The sequence below is a fragment of the Phragmites australis genome, chromosome 3 (genome assembly GCF_958298935.1).
Source record: "Phragmites australis chromosome 3, lpPhrAust1.1, whole genome shotgun sequence".
In the NCBI taxonomy this organism is placed as follows: Eukaryota; Viridiplantae; Streptophyta; class Magnoliopsida; order Poales; family Poaceae; genus Phragmites; species Phragmites australis.
Window position 1 is genome coordinate 36,307,624 of NC_084923.1, and position 18,438 is coordinate 36,326,061.

The window sequence follows — 18,438 nt, forward strand, 5'->3', positions numbered from 1 at the left end:
ATCCTCCATAGAGCGACTAGATAGCCATCTATCCGACCAAAATAGGGTCGAGCGTCCGTCTCCGACCTCGAATATCATGGACGCCGCAAACATCGCTTGCACCTTAGTGGGTATTGCGAGACTGAACATCGACTATAGCCTGTTTAGCAGCGATTATTGCAACCAGAGACATCTCATCCGAAGGGACCATCCCAAGATTTCAAGATTATGGATACCGAGCCCTCCAAGCTCCTTCGATCGACAGACACAAGTCCAGACAACCGCACAATAACCACTCTAAATTTCCTTCCACCCTTTCCAAAGAAATGCTCTCCGTCTCTTATCAACCGCACAAGCCGACTGAGCTGCTGAGCTAGGCCGAGAGACAGGAAAAAATGAACTTCCGACAACACATCTATGTTTTATGTTATTTTATTCACAAAGAGGCCACACTGCTCAGTCAACAGAAGCCGAGGAGATTGCTTTGCTTGAGAGCCGGAGAATGACCATTCTTCACTCTTCAGAAGAGGAGGTAAGTGGACATTTCGGTACACTGTCAAAGCCTTGCGGTTGCATGTTTAGCGTCACTGGCAGTTGTCCTGCTGGTGCTCTCGATCTATGAACTGTTTCCCGTACTTTTGATGTGTATGCATGGTCGGAGGCAACTGAATTAGTAGTACAAACTACGGTAATCTCGTGTATCGATTGCAAGCAAGAGAAGCTAAGCTCACAGACAACACAAAGCTACTCCTTCCGATCACAAATAAGAAATAAGAGTCAATTTAATAATTGATACTATCTACAAAATATATATTTGACTACTATGTTTTAATATAACATATTTATAAAATATAATAAAATTATACTACTAATTATGAAACTACTTTTCGAATCAAATCTATTCATATAAATTTTAAATATCTAAATTCAATAGATAAAAAATAATTTATAGTTAAGATGTTGACTGTACACAATTCAAAACGGACTTGTCTCTAACCGGAGAGAGTAGCTTGTTTGGCTTGCCATAGCTTTGGCTTAACTTCTCGGCTAATTCAAAATCGATCCAAGGGGAGGAGGGGTGCCATTTCGCTCTCCTCACGCTGCCACACGAGGGAGCGCCGTACGTCATCGTCATCCAAGTATCCAACGGCTATCAACTGCCAACTTCCTAGTCGGAACTGAATCATACTAAATGGCACGCAATAGCCATTCATCTTCTTTTACAAAAGTATTTTTAGCGTATATAATGGATACTACAATGATCATATATACCCATTGCTCGTCCAAAGACAAGATGTTGGGAGGTCTCAACCTTTACCAAGCACTCCATAATCCATATGCCACTGGTACTTCTGGCACTGTAATAAGAGAACCTTGGGTCCCTATTTCAGCTAGAGTCCACTAAATATTACTTCACTAAATTCTATTTCATTTTTCTCTAGACAATAGTATTATAAGAGCAACTCTAACAATTATAGATAGCAGCTAATTATAAGAGTTACACGTCAACCTATAGACGACACTAAAGCTAACTTCTCCAACGGTCTATCTTTTAGGTTGTCTCTTGCTATTTTTAATGGTTGCATAAGCATACTAAATATGGTGCTACTGTACACATTATTAGCCGCTGTCATCTTTGTAGGCATTCACTCTTATTCCTTGGCAGTTAAGCGTCGTCATCTTCTCTAGTTCTCTTGTTGAACTCGATCATTACGGGACAATACGGCGTGTTGATACCGCACTAATTGGCGTCCATCCATGTATACTACTCTCATCGCTACCTCATTTATTTCTTGCCGTTGCTTGTTCCTGCTCCCGCGACTAATACCAGAGCAGAATGGTTACATTAGTTTCTGAATACACAAAAGAGTTACATATCATTTATTAAAACGGAATATAAATTCAACGTTGTACAATATAACGGTCTTAATCGGATCAAGGTATATAGAAAATTTAAAAAGAGATTATAAAATTCTCAAACAACAATAACAACAAAAGGCATTTGTATGGTTACACTAGTACCACTAGTATTGTTGAGCAATCAGTGAGCGATGGATGCATTTGGTTGGTGGTTGGTTTGTGGTCGGCGACGGCGATGTTACTAGCGTCTGCTTTTGCCGCCGCTTAACTTGCCCCGATCATCCGATCCCATCGTCTGACGGGCAATCAGCAGGACTGACGCCTGCTCAAATTTCTCGCACATGCGCATGTCACTGATTTGCCAATAATAATTAGGCTGCTTGAATAGGACTGGAAAATAAATAGTACGATCAGTGCAAGCGCAGCTCGCCGGAGAAGCGAGCTAGCTGGCCACCGTCGCTTGCTTGCTTGCGGTTCGGGCTTGCTTGATCCTGCATTGTAGCCACAGGTTGCATTTTGATTATTGATTACGTCCAACGATCATTCGGTTGCTGTCTGTGCATCTGCAGCGGATGATCCGTCGCCGTTGGGCGGATCAACACGCCTGGCATGCCTGCCATCAGCGAGAGCAACCGCTGCTGGAGCTGGGAACCAGAACCTCTGACTTAGAACAAGATCCTGAGAAAGGAACAGTGATTTACTATAAAATATTATAGCGTAAGTACTATCTATGAATTAATGGTAACAGGAAAACTATAGCAGTTTTGTTTCCTCTACTATGGCAGTTCTGTTTCCTCATATCTAAAAAGTCACCCGTAAACAGTAGAATAAATAAGGTCGACACGGAACAATAATTTACAGTAAAATACTATAGCGTATGTATTGTTCATAAATTGATGTACTAATCTTATCTTACTATAAAGCAGTTCTGTTTCCTTTACTGTAGAAGTACGGTAGCATGGATAAGTCACTACTACTGTTCACGAATGAATTGCCGTCCGAGGATCTGGTCGATCATCCAGATAAAGAAGAAAAGCTAAGTACGATGATGTCTGCAGAATGGATAGTCAACGAGGAAAAAAATTAACGTAGTGACATCACGGAGAATTTACTACTGTTTTTGTTGAGATTGCACGGGGAATTTACTGTGCATTGTTTTGAATCCAGGATTGAATTTCAGAGTCCTGGATTCTGCTAAAAACTGATGTAATCAGTAGCTTTCGTCAAAACTGAATGCTTAAACTGTTGTAAGTTGTAACCTCTAACCCAGCGAAATTTCTTTATTTGGAAAATCAAAAAATTACAAAACTAAACGTTTGTTTAAAAAATTATAAAAATAAAATACTCTCGCTCGTTGAAAGGGCGAGGTGATAGGTTAAAAAAATAAACATATTGTCCCTCGAACGGGCATCAGGTTAAAAAATAAAAATACAATATTTCAATACTCTCAAAATTCAAAACACTATTAAAATAGTCATGAAATAAATATTATAAATGATACTATAATATAGCTCTCAAAAAATTGCTTTTATCATGAGAAACAAAAGAAAAAATTTATTGTACATAAGTCCAACGGACTGTATACAATAAATTTATCTTTTTATTTCTTACTGTACATATCATATTTTTATTTTAATTTTTTGTGAGAGTCAGATCATAGTATCCTCTACATCACCAAATTTTTTTAGAAATTTTCATGACTATTTTGATATTATTTTGAATTTGAAGAGCAATGAAACGTAATATTTATTATTTTTTAAACTTTTCACCGATGACAGTAGCCTATTTTTATAATTTCTTCGAACGGGCGTCATGTATTGCCATTTTTTATGTTTGAAATATAAAAATAAATAATAAAACTCGTAACCTAGCAATATCTCGTGTTGTTTTCAATATGAAGCAAGGCCGAAGCCTTCGGCCTAAATTTCAGAGTCGTGAGCTGGGCCAGATGGGTCAGTCAACCGGTGGATGGGCTAGGTCCAATCAAGCTTTGAGCCTGTGGGTGGGCCAGATGGGTCCAATCGAACAGCAGTGAAGCACTGGCTTCGGACAGCCCACCACCCACGGCCCACGAGTGCATTCTTCCTTACTTTTATCATAGTCGTTATAATTAATTCGCTGCTGTGTATATGTTTCATGATTTTTATGCACTCAAAAAATTTAATCCAACAATATGAGAAAGAAAATCCAACATTTTGGAACGGCACATCCAACAATTTATTTACTTTTAGATAGTAAAATAAACATATCCCAGCATCTAGGTGCAAGAATGTATGTAGCTGAATCCAATAGTTTATATATATGATTTGTTGAAAGAGTATATCGAATTTCTTATAAATAGTATATGTATATTATTGAGTTTCATCAAACCAGGAAAATGCAAATAAAAGAGTGGATTTATAAAAACTACAACTATTTGTACTCAATAGTTAATGAATCACAACCTTTACCATTAATTTTACGAAACTACATGTGCTTCGGCTCCTAGTAGTAACGTGAAAAAACACCTAAACGGACCTGAAATAAGGAAATCAATTGTTCCATTCCGTCTTCATTTCCAAATAAATGTGGGTTTTAAGATGATAACGTACCAAACTACCAATCAATCATTCAAATCGAGGATAATGATGAAGAAATGAGTTCCCACACGTGACGCAACTGAACATGGCGACGGCGGCGCGGCTGTGGCTCCCACAGCGCCGCACCACGGCACCAGTCCAGACCGGCCTGCTTTGCATCTCTGACTAAACTACACCATGACGTAACGTGGCCATTGGTATATCAGCTAACTTTCAGTAGCCTCTGCGTGTAACGGTCTTTGGTTGCTAAGTATAGTTTAAGTCTGGCTCATATTTTATGAGTTAGATTGAGTTAAGTTAGACTAGTGAGAAGTAATTTAGTTTGTATGATTATGTATGGTTGGTTGAAAAGAGATTGTGATTGATTATCCGTATAAATATATATTATATTATAAAAAAAAACTTACTTTTTTACTAAATAATCTAGGTTATTTTTTTTTTATAAATTAGTATATCACAGGATAAGAATATTAATAATTTTTTTTCTAATTTTTGATATTTATTTGAGGCATATAAAATCCTAGAAGTTATAAAAGTAGATTTTTTAAAAAATTAATTAAATATTGATTTAGGTTTTTTATCAAATCAATCAAAATGAATTAGCTAGTAACTGGTGCGTGCGTCGGATAACCAAACACCGGTTGCATACACGCACGACACCTACAGTCCATGTCTACCTAACCAAAAATACTATAAATCACCCTATGCAATAAGTTAACCGTACTTCATTTCTCAATCGATCGATCCTTCCATATTTAATGGAAGCAAATTTTATATGTACGTATCCTACGAAAACCATATTCATTCTTTTTTAACCTAATTATTAAATTATAAGATAAATAATATAAATAGAGTCTAATCTTTGTAAACAAATACCTGTAAATTTTACTTCCGTGTCTCAACTCCCAAGAAGAGCGGCAGCAGAGTCCACTCCGCACTGCGGAGAAGAGCCGCTCCTCCGTACGGCGCGCCGCGCTCCAGTCCACCGGCGTTGCCCGCCGTCGGCGACTCGGCCGTCCCCTCCCGGTTTGCCTCCCCTCTACCTCCCGCTCTTCCCGTGCCCTGCTTGGACTGCTCGTGCCGGTTCCTTTTCTTTTCTTTCTTGTTTGTTCGTTCGCTGGCACAGACTGCGGCTTCTTCTTGTTGGCCCTGTTGGGTTCTCTTGCTTTCTTGCTATCGTTTACTGAATGAAGTATTGGCCCTATAACCTGCAAGGCCTAGTTCTCTATTCGACCGGGGAGTGCAGTCCCTGCGTGCATGCCACTGTTCTTGATGTGGGTGTGACCTGTGGCTAGCGATGTTGGCTAAGAAAGTGATTCTCTGAACTTAAATCAGGTGTTTTGTAGGTGTAGTCTTGAGGCAACGGCACACTCGGTCTCTCACCCAAAACTACATTTTTCTTAACTACCATAAAATTATAATTTTTTTTCATATTTTACAAAACTACACTTCTTTTATATCACTCTATCATAAAAACCTCTGTTATTGTAAACTGATCTGATAAGATAAATTTATATGTTATACTTACAGGCTTTAGTTCTCACCGTTTACTGTTATAGTCAACTATGCTACTTTACAATTGCTATCCTATGTGGTCTTTGGGTTTCTTTTCTTAGAAGTTACCAATTATTCACAGTAACAAAAATGTAATTTTGTGATAAAATAATATAAAATAAGTGTGGTTTTATGAAACATGAGGAAAAAATGTAGTATTATGACAGTTAAAAATATATATAGTTTTGTGATATTCACTCCAAGATTATCGGTGCTCCTCATGTTCCTCAATTTATTGGTGCTCTTTATTTCCAAGGGCAACCGTTAAAGAACCCAGTTTGGCCGGGGACACCAAGGTGGTGCGCTCATGCTAAGGATCAGCACTGCTTGTGCATTCTGCAGATTCAGTGCGCTCATGCATTCGCCATCACTTGTGCCAAGCTATAATTTTGCTGTAAGAAATTTCTCAATGACAGCGATCCCCATACCTGCCGAACTTGGCCAAGCTCTTAATTAGTCCCTCCTAGTCAGTAATTTCTTTGTGCAAGAAATTAGTGGTGAATCAAAACAGAGGCATTTTCTAATTTCTACTGACTGTACCTCTCCATCCAGCAGGTTTTAATTGCATTCTTTCACGCTATCCATATACTGTAGTTGTGATCGCTTTCTTGTAGCTTCAGCTCTGTTTCTAAGAAGGATGATGTTGTTTACCCGCGCTGGATTACACCGGCCTTTTGTTTCTGAACATTGGTCCCCTCCAGTTCAACAGTAGCCTTGTCTTTCAGAAAAGTGTCAATGAACTGATCGACAATGGAACTCATATCAAATAGCCATGTGTATTCAGTTCCACGCATTTGTTGCACATTACCCAGCGTCATCTCAGGGTGCTATACACAATGGTTCATTAGTAAGCCCAAACACATCCCCTTTGTGTTGTGCGGTTAGATTCTAGTGAAGAGGTAACCAATTCAAGACTAAGTTCCAATCTGTTAGTTCTGTATGGTGAATTGACAAATGCTATGAAGCAAATAGAGTAGACTTGCAATCTTGGATCGTAACTTAGTTGTTGAAGGCCTTAACCTTATCAAAGGTGGAAGAAAAGACTGCATTGTGTATTGCTGCGTTATATGCTGTAGATTCATTACTGTATGCTTCATGCCTAATGGGCTATATAAACTTTCTGGTCTCGTTGTATAAGTTGTATTTGTAACGGGCACTGCATACTACTGGCAAGTGGAAGCCTGAAGTTGAATCAATCAAATAGTTACTTATTTACTTGATCAAAAGCGTATACTATGAATTTCGTACAGATGCCTTCTGCTTTGCTGAATCGGCAGGTGCTGCTATTATGGAAACATACACTACGGATGATGCGCTTACAGTCATGGGGTTTGGGAAATTCCAAGCACTTGTTCTTGCATATGCAGGAATGGGTTGGGTTGCAGAAGCCATGGAGGTCATGCTATTGTCATTTCTCGGACCCTTAGTGCGAGAAGAGTGGAGCCTCTCTGCCCGGGATGAGAGCCTGCTCTCAAGTGTTGTGTTTGCTGGCATGTTAACAGGAGCCTGTGCCTGGGGCTTTGTTTCAGATAGATATGGAAGAAGGTAATCATTTGCACCTGCAAGCACTTCCATGTTACCATTTTCATCTTTGGACAGTAAGGAATTAGACCAAATCCTTTCAGATTGGCTGGAAATTAGTTCATTTCCCCCACATATCCGAAGGTATTGGGTCTAATACTCACCTATCCAGATAAGCCCTTAAGTATATTGTGATCTCAAACCATTCCAATCCGTTGTTGAGCATTTGATTTTACATATACTGGTTATCTAATTTGATTTGGAGTCTACCAGATTACCCCCACTAATGCTGAATCCATGCATTTTTGTAACAAGCCATCAACATACTCAAACTTAGCCAAAAAAGTTGACACAACAAAGGAATCTGCACAATTTGCATCTTCCACTTTCAAGATGTTCAGATTGGACCCTCTGCTACGAAATCCAATTTGATAACCACCATTAAGGAGTGATCTGCACTGGTTTTCAAAGTTGAGGGGATTAAACAACCGGTTTTGAGTAGAGCGTCTAATTTGTACTACGTTGAAACTAGAAGGTGTAAATTGGACTATCCCCTTTCTCAATGCCATTCTTTTCTACGTTTTGACTTCCTATATGTCAATGATAACATGAATAAACCTCGTATTTTTCTTATTTCAGGACCGTTTTATTGTTCTCAACTCTGCTTACTAGTGGACTGGGTTTTCTAAGTGCTTTATCTCCTAACTATTTATGCTTGCTGGCTCTCCGGTTATTCGTCGGCATAGGAGTAGGTGGTGGGCATGTATTTGCATCTTGGTTTTTGGAGTTTGTTCCAGCAGGAAATCGTGGCACTTGGATGGTTAGTTTTTCCTTTTTTTGGACTGTTGGCACGATCTTGGAGGCTTCACTGGCATGGGTATGATACATTTTGTTCCTTCACTGCAACTCATAGATTTCCCTTTTTCATCTTAAATTTGTTTCCCTATTACGAAAACTGTACATAGAAATTTCAAGCAGGTTTTTTAAACCAGAATCTTTTTGGAATGCCTTGTGTCATGTAGAACAATGATGTTTGTCAGGTGTTGTGTGTCATGACTGTTCACACAACCATATTTATCAATTGCATTCCCAGTGTGTGGTATAATTGTCACTATTCTTAGCAACACTTATGATGTCTTTGTGTGTGCCATCTGATAGTCATACTTTTACCTACCCATCTGAACTCAGACTTTTAAGCACTCAAAATTACTGAAAGTCAGTCAATTTGGGTTTGGCGCACTAGTGCTTCTGATTTGTGTTTTGAGCTCACAAGTTGATTTATTCATTTTGGTTTGTACTGCAGGTTGCACTATCAGCATTGAGTTGGAGGTGGTTGCTAGCACTGACTGCGCTTCCATGCTTCCTCTTGCTTCCTTTCTTCGGAATTACACCCGAGTCACCACGCTATCTTTGCGCTCGAAATAGAATATCTGATGCAACGCTTGTCCTGGAGAGAGTGTCCAATGCTAACCAAGTAGCTCTTCCTCTGGGAGTTCTCGCATACCATCGAGAAACGAAAGCCGACCACATTACTCGTATTTCTGAGGATGAACACCTTATTCCAGTCAGAGAGAAGGAACGTACAGTTGTGAATGCCATCAGCTCCAAATCTGGTGGTATTGCTGCATTGCACCAGCTATTATCTCATAACTTGCTCAGATCGACTCTTCTTCTTTGGTTTGTTTACTATGCAAGTTCCTTTGCTTACTATGGGATAGTATTACTGACATCACAACTAAGTGATGCAAATAGAAGCTGTAATTCTGGTCTCATATTTGAAGTGCACCAAAAAGAAGACAATCTTTACAAAGATACTTTTATCACTAGTTTTGCAGGTAGCATACAGTATATCCCTTAAATTTCTCACCCCCATTACGTCTGTCTATGGAATATCCCAATAAACTCATGGCTTCACTTCTCTACCAGAGATTCCGGGCTTGATTTTGTCTGCTGTGCTTGTTGATTGGTTTGGCAGAAAAGTGTCAATGTGGTGCATGCTGTTCGCATGCTGTGCTTTCCTTGGACCACTTGTACTTCGTCAGAATGAGTTGTTGACGACTACTCTTCTATTCTGTGCTCGCGCGTGTGGCACGGGTAGCACCACGGTTTTATGTTTATATGCTCCAGAGGTACGTGACAACTTCTTATAGCATAGAGTAATTTACTATCATGGTGCTTTTATTCTTATACATGCTTAACTGATCTGTCAAAAATACCATATATCAGGCAGTGAAGATGTAAATTTGAATAACAGCCGGTGTATTCAACCTGTTGTTTTGAATATCCATCATTCGAGGTTTCCTTGTATTAGTAGTCATTACATTGGCATGGGGTTGAGAATGAACAAGTTCTAGGAGTAACTAAATCTTCATTGTGCTACAAACTGAAGAACCTACAAATAAAACATATTCTTGGATTCCTTTTCTAAAATTGATGATAGTTTTGTCTTTTATTGCTCTATCTACTATCTAAGTGTAGCATAGCCATTATTCATCTTTTTCTCGAACACTAACTATCATTCATCTTGTACTAAGCTACAACTAATGAATTGGATTCCTAGTTGTAGCTTACAAATACGCCATGAAAGATGCACATTAACATAAGCATGTGGACCCTAGCTAAAGGATCCAATTTTCTAAATCATTGAATTGCAAGCTGTATAAGTTTTCTTGTATTGAATTTACTATGTTTAGCACAAAGTTTTCAGATTAGAAATTTCCTGAGAACACTAGCACAGCTGCATAGCGTATGTTGGGAACTGTTCATTGTCCTAATTCTAGCTCGGATAATAACCTGAATCCTTGATGGGAGAAAGTATTCCAAATTTGTTCACATCTCCCAAGCATTCTTCTGTTCATCTCTAACATACTCACAGATGTTTCAATTGTGTTTGCTTGTGCATGTCTTTAAATTTTTAACACACTTTGGCAGTTTTATAGACAAGTTCTAGAACTCACTTTCATGCAGCGGAGTTTTTTGTGAGGTAACTCTATTCCTTCTCTTTGCAGGTGTATCCAACATCTGTGCGCTCAACCGGTGTCGGAATTGCAACCGCCATTGGTAAAATCGGTGGGGTTGTTTGCCCTCTTGTCGCGGTCGGCATGCTGCGGAGCTGCCACCAGATGGAAGCCGTCCTGGTGTTTGAGCTGGTGTTATGCCTCGCTGGAGTCGCATGCATTCTCTTTCCTGTGGAGACCAAGGGCCGCGAAATCGGCTGATGGTTTGAAGTCAAAAACACTTCGGTGTCCAGATAGGCCTGTAGTTCATCACCATTCATCACTGATATCATGATTGTGTATAGACAACGTTATGTACGAAAATGTTTAGTGTGGAGATGGAATGTGCAGACATAAACTAAAATGAATAACAAAAAAAGATGTAAAGATAAGTAGTATTTGTAATAGGATTCTGTAAAACCGCCTCATTAAGCGGACAAATTGGAAATGAACTTGTAGTGGACACTCAAGATAACTGTAGAGAATATCCTTCGGGATATGCCCAGAGCCAATTCATTGGGGTACACGACTTGGTGACAAGGTTGTCGCATTCTAAATTTTGTTGTAATTACCTGAGCAGCCTTTTGTTGGGCAAGGTTTTGAACACATCAGACTTGGCAGGTGGTTTGTAACAAATGCAATAAGGAAAGCTTTGAAAGGGATGGCTGATATGACCTAATTTGCACATACCATGACTCAGCATTGAAGTATATGATATGATAGATTGAAAGCAACATCTAATAAAAGAAAAGAAAACAAGTTAACAAAGGTAACAACAATCATTGATCCACATACACCGGTAATCAACAATGTCCACCGTTGAAGGATAAACATCAACACTCACACTAGGTAAAAAATAGACAAAGAAAATACTATTTAGTGATAGTTTTTCTATACCCATCACTTGTATAGTCTCGGGTTAAGATTGATCTTATTCCGTAACTGATAATAGATTATCAGTAACAAGTAATAATGTTATCCGTCACTTATTATATTGGTGATATGTTATAATTACACCCGTCACTTATGATTAAGATGGGTCTCCTTGCACCAGTTATAAGTGATGTGTTATATTACGACATGTTACTTATTATCTGGTCATAAGTCATGAGTCTCCCTGTAGCGGTCATAAATTACGACCAGTCAGTCTCCCTGCAACAGTCTTAAGTGACGGGTGATGTTACGACCCGTCAGTTATGACCTAACATAGGTGATAGGTCTCCCTAGGCTAGTCAGAAGTGATGAGTCATATTACGATCCGTCACTTATAACTTAGCTCTGTTATAAGAGTTGATCAGCTACTGTGCGTGCCCAACAGTTACATGACTCAACATTACTGTGCGCATAGTAGATCTGACAATTTTCTTCGGTTCCACTAGAGACTCTCTAATATCTTGTTATTTAAAGTTTGAATTGTTGTTGGGTCTTTCAAGGTTTGCATCTCTCCCTTTCCTCCTCCTCCAATCCCTATTTGGTAGATTTTTTGTGCTTTGAGTTGTAATCGACTATTTTGCATCTTTATCCAAAATCTTAATACAAGTGGGTTGTATTTATGCTAGATTTGCCCGATCTATCACGAGATGTCACAGATCTAGTGTGATTTTTAATCGCATACTTAATTACACAATTAAGAAAATAGTTAATGAAGATGAATGTTTTTACAATGTACATAGTAGACAAAAGTTGGATGTACCTTGAGACCCGGACTTATCCAGAGTACCTGAGCGGGGTGATGTATTTCATTAGTGCTGCTTTGACAGATATGAAAGATCATGGTAAAACAGCAATGTATTGTCCATGTCGCGATTGCAAGAATGATAAGAAGTTCTCGAAACCAGACAATGTCCATGCACACTTGGTCATGTGTGGAGTTAAAGAGAATTATACATGTTAGAACAAACATAGCGAGGAAGACCTTAACGAAGAAGAGATAGATCGGCGCCTCTATATCGACAATATAGATCAAAGACTTACATAAGGTGATATGTATCATGGTGTCAGGGACGATGACATATTAGGTTTCAATAATAATGATCTCAAGGATTTTGTGGAGAATGTGGGCTAGATGGTGCAGAATATCGAGCGGCACGATAAGTATAATAGTGGTGAATTTGCTAAATTCTAGAAATTTGTGCGAGATTCCAAGGCTCTCCTTATCCTAATTGTAAGTAGAAGTACACGTGGCTATTTAGGGACTAAAGCTTCTACAGCTGAAGGCAACCCATGGTTGGACTAATAAGAGTTTTGAAATATTGTTGGATCTGCTAAGGGACATGCTACTAGATGTGAACTTGGTGCCTAAGGGCATCTACGACGTGAAGAAGATAATTTATTTTTTAGAACTGAAAATAGAAAAATACATGTATGTAAGCAAGATTGTATCTTGTTTCATGAGAGTATGCAGAGCTAGATCAATGCCTCGTTTGTGAAACTCATCGATATAAAGTGTAAAAATGATGGTGGTCACAGATGACGGGTGATACTCTACACCTGTCACCTATGACTTATTATAAGTGAAGAGTGGTGATCATAGGTGATGGGTGAAGACTGCCACTCGTCACCTATGAACATATGTATACATAGGCTGAGTCCCTGAGCGTCCTCATCTGTGTCACTTTGCCAAGTCAGAGCACCACCTCCTGTAGCAAAAAATGGTCCTATTAGGTCATAATTGTGATTTTGGTGATTAATGATAGCATAGTCAATGAGACTAACATGTTTATTAAGAATATATATTAGTAGGTATCATGGATACAATATATTAAGAAGCCACCGCGACTGGGATAAAGTTTGATTGAATTGGAGAAGTCCCAGAAAAAATGACTACGCCAGAAGGTCCAACGATTGGTAGTATGCATGCCAAAGTATAAGGCGGAGCAATTGTCGTAAAGAAGATTGCAACAGTGGGAAGACCGAATGACTATACGCCGATAGGTCCAGTGATTGAAGTGTGCATGCCGGAGTATACACCGGAGCATTTATTGCAGAGAAGATGTCAAAATCTTGTTTGGTTTAGTTTAACACGCCGGATGGTCTAGCGATAAAGCAAAGCAACTCTGAAGTATTTTGCATTGACAAAGGTGTGGGATGGCTCAATTGAACATGCCGGAAGGTCCAACGATAGAGCTGGTGAACACGTCGGAGCATCCGGTGTTCATATTGGTTTTGAGTGGAGTTCCAACGGCTAGTTTTTGGAAGATGTACACGCTGAAAGTTCCATTGAGTACAATCTATCTATACCGAAACATCTGATGTATACAGAGAATTTGAATTGTTAGGGCAATAGCTAGTCCGCAGGGTTAAGGCCATAAGTACCTCTTCACTCAGTCATTTGAATGTGCTGAGTCCAGAGAAGCCCGTATACACTTGAGAAGACATCCAAGCCATCAAAGTGCTAAAAATGATCATCCAAGGTGATTAAGCATAAGATTAGAGAGTGATTAGTGCTTATAGGCCTAAAGAGAAGTGTTATAGGTGCTGCAACCTAGAGAGTGAATCAAGGAGTGATCCAACATTATACCGAGAGGTATGCCGACGTCTTGGAGTCTTGGTGACTCGTTGTCACCTTAAGCCTTGGTGGCTCAACCTTATTAACCCTCCGACTTGGTGTGAAGTGGCGACAAGAAGCATGTACGGGGATGTGAAGGTCCTTAGCTTGGTGGCTAAAACTCTGAAGTAAAGACAACGTACAAGTGTCTAGAAGAGAGGTTAGTGGTGAGACCTCACCTTAGTGGCTTGGTTGCTCATCGTGCTTGAGGCCTTGACTTGGTGGCTTGGTAGCTCAAGAGCTGTGACCGAAAGAGTCTTGACGACCGAGAGCATATCCTTTATGGAGATCCAATGTGGACTAGGGGTGACTTGTGTGCCACTGATACAACGGGATAAAAATCTCTTATGCCGAGTTTGCGCTCTCTACTTTATTTACATTTCTATATTTACATACTTGCAATTTATCTTCCTAGAATAGGTTGCAAACCTCCTTAAATAGTAGAATAGACACACTAGATAGACCTAGAGCACATTTAGATAGAAATTGATATAGGTTTATCTTGTGAAGTTTTTTCAGCCATTAGTTTTTAAGTGTCCTAATTCACCCCTCTTAGGACATTACCGTTCCTCACACCTCCCCCGTCTCCGACGCGCCCCGGCCTCCCCACGCGCAGCCATGCTTCCTCCTCATCCCCAACGCGCTGCCTGGCCTCCTCGTCCCAACGGGCGCGCCTCCTCCATCGACACCGAGCCACCCTTGAGCACCCAGCCGTGCTCAGAGCACCACCTCTCTTGTCCCCGACGTGCCTTGACCTCCCCACATGCAGTCGTGCTTCCTCCTCATCCCCAACGTGCTGTTTGGCCTACTCGTCTTGATGGCCGCCCCGACCTCCTCCTTCCCCACCAGCTGAGGCGCCCTGTCGGAGGGTTAACTCCTGTCGCAGGGATCCTGAGGGATCCCTTTTTAGAGATTCGACCGGGCGGATGATCCTGAATATGTTCGCCGGAGAAATAAATGGGTATGAATGCGATGGCCGACGGGGGCGGAATGACCTCGTGCGGAACGAAGTAAATGCACCGGCGTTTAGACAGGTTCGGGTCGCACGGGGGTGTAACACCCTACTCCTGTGTGGATACTATAAATACCCTGAGAATGTCCCTCAAAGATGTTGCTGGTTACAAGAATGTTTGTCTATCCTAGAGTCTGAGGCTCCTTGCTCTTCGGTCTGTCTATATCTGTTGGCTTTTGGTGCTCTCAATCTACTCTTCTCTTCTCTGCTTAGAGCCTATTATGGTATTCTTGGGCGCCGGAGAGCTTTATCAGAGATTTCAAAGCCTGAAAGAACTTTCTTCCGACTTCAAAAGCTTAAAGCTTTTCCCACTTGTCTTCGTCCGTGCTGCCGGCTTCTCTAAATACCCACCGGCAGCAGCGTGCCCCGAACGGGAGGGCACGAGTTCCAAGTCACCATAAATGGAAAGGGCGTCATCATAGCCTTTGTGCGAAGTGACCGGGGGCGGAAAATGCGCCCCACGCCCGGTCGCCCATCACCATAAATGCCCTGGCAACGGGCGCCGTGGAGAGGGCCCACCGGGTAGCCGCAGAGCGGCCCGGCGTGCCCGCCCTGTCTTGTTCTCCTGTCACAGCAACGCGGCAGACGGAACGCCTCGGCCCTCACGACGTTATCCCGAGACGGGCCGGATGGCACAGGATGGGACCCATGCATTTAATGACCCCACGCCCTTCTGCCAGAATGTGGCAGGAACTGATACCGAGCGTGGCGGGAGCAGTTGGAGGTGACAGGCCACACGCACTCTTAAATGTGGCTTCAGGCCTCTGACTGGCCGACACCTCATCAGCGGACCCCTGTCGAGGCCACTGTCAGGGGGATTTTTGAGTCGTCGGGGAACCGAGTGCTCGGGGGTACTGTTCACCTCCCCGGGCACTCTCTCCCGAGAATGCCCTTCTTGGTCCTCGGGGAACCGAGTACTCGGGGGTCACTGTTCACTTCCCCGAGCACTCTCTCCTGGGCACACTTGTACGGATCCTCAGGGGACCGAGTGCTCGGGGGCCGCCGCACGCAGCCCCGAGCACTCTCTCCTGGAACTCCCTTCAGTGGATTCTCGGGATACTTGGGCGCCCAGGGGACCACCGCTCGCGGCCCCGGGCACACTTCTCCCGGTACTTAGCCTTTCTGGTCGTCAGGGGACTCGGGTGCTCGGGGGTCACCGTACACATTCCCGAGCACTTTCTTTCCGGCACTTTCTTCCCGGCACTTAGACTTCGCAGATCATCGGGGAACTTGGGTACTCGGGGACCACTGAATGTGGCCCCGAGCACCCTCTCCCGGGACTTAATCTTTTTTACCTCGCGGAGGAGACTCCACGGGATAGCGCCATGTGGCAGATTGCTTGCCTGGCCTCGGGATTCGGGGACCCCCGGTTCCTGATTCACTGACACGCCCTAATTTCCTTCTCCTCGGATCCGAGCTCCCCGACGCGCAGCCATGCTTCCTCCTCGGGTTGTGGATCCAAGGAAGGTGGTGGGATTTTCCCTACTTTTTAGCCCCCTGCTGCCTGCAGCTTGTTTGTTCCTCTCAACCTTTCTCCTCCACCCTTTATATACCTGCGAATTATTATGTTTTTCACTTGAAAATCGGAGGATTTCCTCATCGTTTAAAAGCACCAGATACTACTGCTTACCAATTGAATCTTTGCAGTGGTGAATTCTCGTGAATATATGGTTAAACAAAAATTTGGGGATTTTATTTTATGCAAGTGTTAGGGTTTATGTACATGTACTAGTATTTGAGGAGGGGGGAAGGCACCAGAGGGCATGCTAAGTTAGGGAAAGGGTAGTCAATTCCGCATGATTTAAGTACGTGTACTACTTTAGATTGTTATTGGACATATTTATGTGATGCTGAATCAGTAATCATTTGTTAGTTGGAGAAGAGCGCACAAGTAGTCATTTTTCGCATGCTTACTAGCGCGTGCTATTCGGTAGTCCTTCTGAGTGAAGTGAACTTGTACTTGCGAACATAAAAACTAACAATCTAAAAGGAAGAACTGAAAAAGCTGGAAAGACACATTATTCACATGCCATGCTACTTGATTAGCTTCTACTTACTGATGAGAACTGATGCAATCCTATTCTTAACCTTTATTCCTTTTCTTTTCTGAGAACAGAATATATTACACTTGATCGTAGCTTCTCTCCTCTTCCATTTTAAATGCTAGGAACAGATGCTCCTAGCTTTATTTCTTGAAATATTTCTAAGCAAACAATAATCACTTGAATTATTTCTAGACAAAAAATAATCTAGTGGTTAAATAAGTATCATGTGACAGAAGAGGACAACAACCCATACCACAAGCACAGAGAATGCTCACACTAGAGGCCATCCTGGCACAAGATAGGGTGGATAGGAGCCCAAGCCCACACACGTCATCCTCCTCTGGCAGTAGTGGAAGCCAGCGCTTGTGGCATAGCCCAAGCCCTATTCCATGCGAGCCTCCAAGCCGACGTCAGGCAAGTAGCTCTGACTATGATCTCGCAAAAGAGGTATTAAGACGAGTCGATGCATTTCATACTTCTTAAATGGAGGAATATTTTTTTTCATGTCAAACCCCCTTGTTTTATCTCTAGATGGAGAAAGCGTAGTCTCCAAATCAAACACCTGGTAGTGGTGCACAAGCCCAAAAGCTAAGGACACAAACACAATGGTAGATAGATAAGGTTACTATCACGAGAATTGATGCTAATGGGCTATCTATGGATGAAAAGGCCTTGAATAGGTTCCGGAGGGTCGCATGTCTCATTGCTCGGGAGAGGGTGCCAATAATGACTAATTTTGATGACATCAGTGACGATGCAAAGAGAGACTTGTTCAATAATATCATCAAAGAGTATTTGGAGTACCTTGAAAACATGAGTGAGCGTCAAACGATCATCACAGTCAATGGAGCAATGAAAGCGATCGTGAAACTTCACCGAAGCTTTAAGAACAAGCTTGTGAATTGGTACTTGGCTAAATGGGTGGCACCCTTTAAGAGCTACAAGCACTTGAAAGAGGGAGATTGTGATGCTTTTGTAGAGATGAAGAATTCAAAGAAATCCAAAATGGAGAGTGAGGAGAAGAAGCAGCTTCGGGCTAGGAACTTACACAATCATAGGACTAGAGCAACCAGGTACGTGGGGAAAAGGACGAAATGATAGGCAGAGGATGAAAAGTTAGCCAAAGAAGGCCGCGAGAACCCTTGGTTGTAATTCCTGTGACGATCGCGGACATATTTGCGTGCAAGGGGTGAGCTATCCGAAAGTGGAGAAATCACATTTAGAAATAGCGAAACCCAGTCAATTGCAGACAAAGTAAAAAAAAAAGGCAGCCAAAGCTAGCCATGGTTCTTTCATCGGGGTTAGGGAACAAGATGTTCTCTCAATGACGCTGGAAAACCCGGAG

The 18,438-nt window shown here is 41.7% G+C and overlaps 1 protein-coding gene across 3 annotated transcripts; it reads left to right on the forward strand.

Moving 5' to 3' along the window:
• The first annotated feature begins 5,296 nt into the window (after positions 1 to 5,296).
• On the forward strand, positions 5,297 to 11,160 carry LOC133912919 (organic cation/carnitine transporter 7-like). 3 transcript variants are annotated; one of them, XM_062355897.1, is made up of 6 exons: positions 5,297 to 5,444; positions 7,250 to 7,517; positions 8,133 to 8,370; positions 8,797 to 9,328; positions 9,420 to 9,622; positions 10,502 to 11,160. In XM_062355897.1, exons 2-6 carry the CDS (start codon positions 7,261 to 7,263, stop codon positions 10,709 to 10,711), a joined length of 1,440 nt encoding a protein of 479 aa, XP_062211881.1. In that variant the 5' UTR covers positions 5,297 to 5,444; positions 7,250 to 7,260; the 3' UTR covers positions 10,712 to 11,160. The 3 variants fall into 3 exon arrangements, with proteins under 3 accessions (XP_062211881.1, XP_062211882.1, XP_062211883.1); XM_062355898.1 differs by having other exon boundaries at positions 5,324 to 5,444; positions 7,223 to 7,517; XM_062355899.1 differs by lacking the exon at positions 5,297 to 5,444 and adding an exon at positions 6,229 to 6,366.
• Positions 11,161 to 18,438: the final 7,278 nt, after the last annotated feature.